This window comes from Cryptomeria japonica, chromosome 4 (assembly GCF_030272615.1).
Source record: "Cryptomeria japonica chromosome 4, Sugi_1.0, whole genome shotgun sequence".
In the NCBI taxonomy this organism is placed as follows: Eukaryota; Viridiplantae; Streptophyta; class Pinopsida; order Cupressales; family Cupressaceae; genus Cryptomeria; species Cryptomeria japonica.
This window is the reverse complement of record NC_081408.1, coordinates 658,748,028-658,755,745: the sequence shown is the minus strand read 5'-3', so window position 1 is coordinate 658,755,745 and position 7,718 is coordinate 658,748,028. Positions and strand designations below refer to the sequence as shown.

The 7,718-nt window shown below is 35.2% G+C and overlaps 1 protein-coding gene across 1 annotated transcript; it reads left to right on the top strand.

Moving 5' to 3' along the window:
- Positions 1 to 5,605: 5,605 nt before the first annotated feature.
- On the top strand, positions 5,606 to 7,362 carry LOC131061794 (UPF0481 protein At3g47200). The gene has a single exon (XM_057995625.2). It carries the CDS (start codon positions 5,675 to 5,677, stop codon positions 7,172 to 7,174), a length of 1,500 nt encoding a protein of 499 aa, XP_057851608.2. The 5' UTR covers positions 5,606 to 5,674; the 3' UTR covers positions 7,175 to 7,362.
- The last annotated feature ends 356 nt before the right edge of the window (positions 7,363 to 7,718 follow it).

The following is a 7,718-nucleotide window of genomic DNA, read 5'->3' as shown; positions in this document are numbered from 1 at the left end:
TTCATCCGGTTGATGGGAAATCATATATTGTACCTAGGGTCTTAACTACAACATTGATTCTGCATGCTTCGGTCGTCCCTTCAAAATTGAATTCATAGGAGAATTCGTATTTTTCGCTCCAATGGGTCACAACGTTCCTGCAAGTCTTTCTTTTCGCTCTTTCGCAACTTTGCGAAGCATAACTATTGGGCAGCTTGGTCCTGCAAAATAGCGTCGACCGTCCAATCAAAAGAAACTTGATCGACCGTTACACTAACTAACAGCCTTGGCTCCGCGGTGGGTCTCACTTCTCTATTGGCTACGTGCTACCACATGGCACTCAACCATTGGCCTTGAAATGCCTTTCACATTCGACTCAACGCTGGCCGCGTGTCTTTCTCTTATACTGTCGGTTCCACCTTGGCGGGCCCACGGCTTTCTTCTAAGACCACGTGTCCCTAGACACGTTACCATCCATCATGACACATGGATGGTTCTCATTCACTTTTGCTATTTTGCAGGGTATAAAGCACGAGCATCTTACCCTTGCGAAATAGCGCGGGTCATCAGATCATTTTTTAGTTGATCGGCTTGTAACCATCTGAATAGGCTTCGGGAGGGGTGGGCCCTCTAACTCACTTTGAACACCTAGCATACAGTCATCTTCAGAGCTGACATGTCGCTTTTTTATTTGCTGAGAGAAAGCACTGGGCTCCAATTAATTCTTGACACCCCTATCTGCCATGTCATCTCCTAACCTGCGACGTGACTCACCTCTGGGAACCGCCTTTTAACCTTTAATCCCGACTTGCTGACTGTTGTAGCTTATGCTGCGTGCCGCCATTTTACTCGCCCTCATTGACCAGCTAGACCACCTAGTTGGCATGCCATGTCATTTTTGCAACTTTGCTAGTTTTAAACTACGCGCAACTTCACCTAGCAAAATAGCGAAAGCCGTAGATCCATCTGCGAGATGCACACTACTTACTGGGCTTGACAACTTTAGGAGGAATACACATAAGGCATAAAAATTTTTGCCATTAATTAACATGACCGCCTAGGCAAACGACAAGGGGGGACACTTCCTATGATCTCATGACCCATTACTTAAGTGGATAAAGTAACGAAAGAATAGAAACCAGAGGGTTTTAAACAGACATCAGGCAATTTAAAAATTAAAAAACCCTAAACCCTTAAGGCCTAAAACAAAGCTGAAGCATTTGAAAATGCACCTTACTCAAAATTTCAAAAAACCATAGCCAAATATGGGAAAAGAAAAGCCCATTTTTAATCAGTGATAACACACCCTAACTTCATGCTTCTCAAAATCATAGGTGCACATTGCAAAAAAAATTAAATTTTATACAGCAACTTATTTGTCAAGTCCCCTACTCAAAAACAAAATTTGAAGCCCATATGGTCAAATATGATGCCACATCAACATGTATTTTTGTGAAGGTATCCAAAATGGTCCCAATTTGTCATAAGATCCATAGTTGTACACTAAGTCATGTTTACTTGTGTGCAAATGTGGCATCACATCATTGGTTATTTTTTGAATTTTAGAGGTACTTTTTTGGGGAAAAGCATTGACATGACATTTTTAGAGCACCACTATTGGTCTCATTTTGTCTATGTACTATAACATGTATTGGTACCCACACACGTATTGGCTCCTCTCCCCTATATGATTATTCTTTTTTTTTTAAAGTTCTAGATAGTATTTGTTTTTATGACTAACTATAATTGAGAAGATTTGAGAAGGTTCCTTTCTGTATCTTGTTAGTGTGGATGATGGATCCTAACAAAATTTAGACCATAGTATCGACATTATGCACTCAAAGAATCAACGTAAACTATTTAAGTGAAATTCCAATAAACTTCCAACTTAAGTGATAAAAAAAACAGACAAAGTCTTATTCTTAGATGTCTTTATTTCACATAAAACCGTTAAAATATGTTTGATATTCACTCAACAGAAAGATAAATATTCTCCAGTGTTGCTCAAAATAGAACACTAAAAAACATAAATGGAGTGCCAACTAACACTAAATATTAAAGATACATGTCTAGATTTAGGAATCCTCACGGTAAACTATGAATGCCTATTTTAGCAACTTTAAACACTAAATGAAGGATTCAAATGAGCAGCCAATTGAAGGAGGTTCAACTATAAAAATTGAGGTTTTTCTTTTTATGAGTGCCCATGATCATGTTGGCCCCTTTCTATATTTTGTAATTTCAGAATTAGTTCTCTAGCTACACAAAAGTGATTATTGTAATGCATTTGTGCTAGACTTTAAAGTTATAGTAATGCATTTGTGCTAGACTTTGATGTTATAGTAATGCATTTTTGTTATAGTAATGTATTTGTGTTAGACTTCGATGTTCTTGATATCCTTATCATATATTTGTCAATTTTCTTAATCTTGATAAGCTTGTTATTTTATCATATCATTTTCCTAGGTTTCATTCTTGTGCTCCTTGGTTTCCATTGTGACTTCTCTATTCTCTTGTGTGCATTCTATAGTTTGTTCCATGATAGGTAGGTCACTACAAGGTTAAGGGAGTCAATGAGAAATTGGAATTCTCAAAGAAGATTCGCTTTAGATTCAATAAACTAAATCTTTAATTTAGAATGTTGATTAGACTCGATGAAATTAGTTGAAAAATGTTATTGTTCACCTTGGAAATATAATTTTTATGTTTGAATAATAATAGCTTGAGGTTAAGTTAGTGGTGGCAATACACATTATGTTCCGATGCAAATTAAATACTATTCACCTTTTATGAGAAATCAACGATCTGTTGAAGCTCCCTTCTAAAAATCTATTTCTTGGTTAATTATGGAGGAATGTTGGTCTGCTAAAAATTGTGCCTCTCAACTCAATCTTTTCCAACTATTACGATTGTTTTGGCAAAGCAAATGGAGAGCATCTATGATAAGTAAAAGGGTATTGAATTGAAGGTTATAGGACTTAGGAGCCTTAGGAGTCTTTAAATTTTTGGTATTGACTGTGAGAATTTTGTTTATAGAATTTGTGGACAATTGTATTTCCTGTTTCTTAATTTATATGTTCTTGCACTTGATGTTGGACATCTTATTTGACATGCTCAAGCAGGACCTTCATCCATACATTATACTACAATCAATAAAGTTGTTTCATTAGCACAATCAGATGTCAAACAACAACCAAACTTACTTTTACTTCTGTGAAGGAATTTGGTGCAAGCTAAATAATATCACCAACTGGTACTTTTCCTTCACTATCATTTTCATTTTTAATAGTAGTGGTGCTGCTCAAAATGTTTTGAAGGATTAAGAACAAGATAGTTGAAGCTTTGAGTTTAAATGGAAATAGAGGTTAAGCTTAATGGATTTAGTAAAACTACCCTATCTTGTAATGCTCTAACCTACATTGTAGTACCAATGAAATTGTGGGCCCTGAATTGTGAATCTTGTATGCATTGCCATAAAAGTTTTAGGGTATTTGTTGTGGAATAAGCCGGCCTATGTATGTTGACATAAATAGATAGTTGTGGAAGTGCACCAAATAGAGAAAGGTGCAGGAACAACATCTTTATTACGACCTTGCGAAGTCACTATAAACTGATATAAAACTATATCCAGTAGTCTCTCTTCCTACTATTTGGGTCAAATATTTTTAAGCTTGTTATAGAGGGTCTGAAAGTTGGAAGATTTTTAAACATGTTATATGAAAAAATGTGTAAGAGAATCTAAAAAAAATTAGTATAAGTAGCTATATTCTCGAAGCAAATTTAAACCTACAACTTTTACTTCAGAAAATGCAAATGACCACATCTTTTATTTCGGTAGATTTCTCATGGAAAAAGTATATGAATATTTTAGTAATGTGTTAATGCTCCACTGTAGATAATAGTACAATAACTTGTATCCTTACCAAATAAGATCACATTTTTGTAAAAGAAATATGTTTGAATGCAGTCCAAAACTTGATTTAATGTTGATCTCAATCCAAAACTTGATTCAATGTTTTTCCATGTCATAGTGCCTTCCCTATTACCCATACTAGCTCTACCAAATATTTTAAACATTAATAAGATCAAACAACAAGATATAAAACAAGGTAGGGGAGAGGGACCAGTAGTTGAACGGGATCCAATGGTCATTATAGCAATTGTGCTAATAATAACCAATCTTACCACAAATTTATACTATATATTATAAATAAATAAACCGCATGTAAATAAAAAAATAACCAAATGTTGGTCAAAATAGACCTATACTTGAATACATAAGAACGTGTAAATGTTATATAAAAAGTACAAATATGCATTCATTAACAAGCGAAATAAATAGTTGTTTGTTTGAAATAAAATATCATAACTATCCACTATAAGTGTGTCACTTAAAAAATATGATGCTCATTTAATAAAATAAGATACTTGCTTGAGCAAGTATTGTTGTCATAGTGAAAAAATAGTATTCCTATGTGTACAACTATTGGGGTAGCAATGTATATTTATTGGAGTATTTCATATTAATAATTTGTCCTATCATGAAATGAGATGGATTTTCAACAAGTTTTAGTGTTCAACTATTGGTCCATTTGTGTCGGATAAATGTTGTAATTTTATATAATAATGTTTTTTTTTCTATAAACAAATTATTATTTTTTGTTTAACTATTGATCCATTTATGTTGGATTTACAAGTTAGAGATAACAAATATTTATGGTTACTAATATGTATTTGGTCCATTTATGTTGCATATAAGTTATCCTCTAAATAAAAATATGATATTTTACTAACAAGAAATGATATATATTTTTTCAATTACTAGGCATTTTTAGATTAAGATTTGGTCGAATCTTTCAAAATTCATTTTTTGGACACTTCACAATAGACGTGTTATTTTGATGAGTTGCATGATGAGTCACATCTTCAAACCTTACTTGTAGATAATTAAGTGTCCATTTTACATTTCTAAAAAAAAACGGAGGTCTTACGATATTTCATGTAACGGCTACATGTTGACGAAATTAGCCCTAACGACTATTGATCCCTCTCCCCTATTATCACGTTGGTTGCCTGAAATAGAAAACCCTAATGTTTGGGGCTCGAGGAGAGCTACGTGGCTATAATGACCCTTTCTCACAAAGGTCTATGAGTGCATGAGTTAAAGTCAAAACAATGTATAAAGACAATAATATAACCAGAGTCTATATGTATGACTGAATAGAGATCACGAACCCTCTGACTCCATCTGGACACAGAAGATACCACAGGGAGAATGAACCCTATTCTGGTGATACTGGAACGACAACAACAATTAACTTAAATGGTTTTTCCAAAAAAATAAAAAAGTAAAATAAAATAAAAGGTTTAGGAAATACCAGATCGACATCTACACCAGCTACCCATGGAACAGCGTGGTATGGTTCGTTGCCACCCGCCTCCTCTAGGTTAGAAGTAACAAGTAAAGAGTTTCAACAAAAGAATTAGGGTTCCTCTTCCTTATGAACCGTCGATCTGATTTGGACAGCTCAGATCATTTTTGTAAACTAGAGAAAAAAACAAGCAATCTAATAAGATTACAATTTTCCGACTGAAAAAGAAACTTTCCAGACTTAAAAGCCCACTCTTAAAACCTATGGTCTAATTAAAGCGAGTCTGCCTCAAACATGCTGTGATAACAAGGTGGTTATTGTAAATGAAGAAAAGTTCTCTTCTCAAGCCAGAAAAAGTTATGTATTCAAATAGGTACAAAAGGTTTGTTGACATCGGGCGCATTGAAGTCTTCAACAAAAAATTGCTAGTTGAGGTCCTCTGTTTTGGTCTGCCTAGAGCAAAATCCATGAGACTGCAAATTGAGGAAGCCGAATGGCTCATTCAGGTCAAAGAGGAGGTGCTTTCATGCCATGCTCATAACCACACATCGCCCTCCATTTTGAGCGTTCCAAAGACATTACTCAACGAAAATGAAGCAGCATACATCCCTGAAATCGTTTCTATTGGTCCCTACCACTTTGGCAAACCAGAGCTCACACCCATGGAAAAGTACAAAGCTCAGGCTGTGTGCAGGCTATCCACCCGAATTCAGGAAAAATTCCCTGAAAAAGACTTCTTTTGTGTTGTGGAGAAGCTTAAGATCATGGAGCGCCAAATTAGGGATTGCTATGACAAGGAAATAGAATGCAGCGGAGAAGTTCTTTGCTGGATCATGGCGCGAGACGCCTCTTTTCTTCTTGAGTTCTTCCGAAACTATATCACCCCATTTCAACCTACAGATCAAATATTTTGCCAAAATTTTCATCCGGTTTTCCGCCCAGAAAATGATAACAGCACGGTCCTTGCAATCATCAAAGATGTAATGAAATTGGAGAATCAGATCCCTCTGTTCGTTCTGGAACAAGTTCTTTCTGTGGAAATGAATTCCATGGAATTAGCCCGGGACAAGATTGATTTAGTACTAAAAATAGTCTTTGCTAACATATACCGACCTTTTGATTTTTACATATTTTGCAGGTCTTCAAAGAGGAGTCACATACTGGAAATGTATCACTTCTCTTGTTTTGGGAAAGATATTGTTTCGGAAACTGAAAAGGATTTATGGAACTCGTGGCCAAAGTCGTCAGACATCAGATTCAAGCTTCCATCTGCAGTTAAACTGAAGAAAGCGGGAGTGAAATTCAGGGCTAACGCAGGGGGCATAGAACAAATAAAATTTGACAAGAAAACTTCAGTTCTCTCGCTTCCCCTCATCATTCTGAACGTTGAATCGGAGGTATTTATCAGAAACCTTGTTGCATTCGAAATGTGCTCTCCCAATTACAAAGTTAAAAAACTTACGCAATATGCCCAATTCATGTCTGACCTGATGCATAACAAGAAGGGCGCAGTTGTGATGAGGGAAATGGGGATGATTGTGGGTAATCTTCGAAATTCTGCACAATTGGCAAGCCTGTTCAATTTGTCCAATCAATCGCCCTCCCTCTCAGAGTGCTCTGCTGTTGCAGAAACAAGGAAGAGCATTCAGGAGTATTACAGTAAAAAATGGAGGATCGGCTATAAAATTCTTTGGAATGAGTTCTGGAAAGCTTATGTTTCAAAACCCTGGTATGTAATTGGGGGTTTGGGAGCTACAGTAATCTTCTTCCTCACTGCGATGCAGGTCATTTGCTTGTTTTACACCTGCACGCCCCAAAATTGAAAGTTCAGTCGGTGTCAAAGTTTCCAGGTACCATCGAACCGGTATTGTCCGGTGATCCGGTGAACCGGGCGCTACGATCAATGCATCCGGACCGGCTGGTCCGGTCAAGATTTACCTCATGTAATGGTGACGTTTTGTTGGATATTTCTTGGCTTAATAAGAACATCCCCGTGTTACGTTTGTTTGAAGTGACGTCTTTAAAATAAAATTTAATTTTTTAATTTTTAATTTTTATTTTGGCCTTTTTAACTTAGTTGTTGGTTCTTGATGATTTGGTAATTGAAATTATACTCGAACTTTAATAATAAAATACATAAGAATCATATTTTAATAGAATAATTATATTATATAATTTGTAATGATAAATATATTTTATAATATCTAAATGTATGAGAAATTAAATTTAATATTAAAATAATATATTTTAAAATATATGTTTTCGAAATATTTATAAGAAATAATTTAAGTTTGAGATTTGAGTAGAACAATTCTATGAGGGAAAGTCTACTTATTATTATTTCTTATAGTTCTTAAGATTTTTGAC

Excerpts from the sequence above, each read along its gene's own strand:
- LOC131061794 (XM_057995625.2), top strand. The coding sequence starts at position 5,675 with ATGAAGAAAAGTTCTCTTCTCAAGCCAGAAAAAGTTATGTATTCAAAT.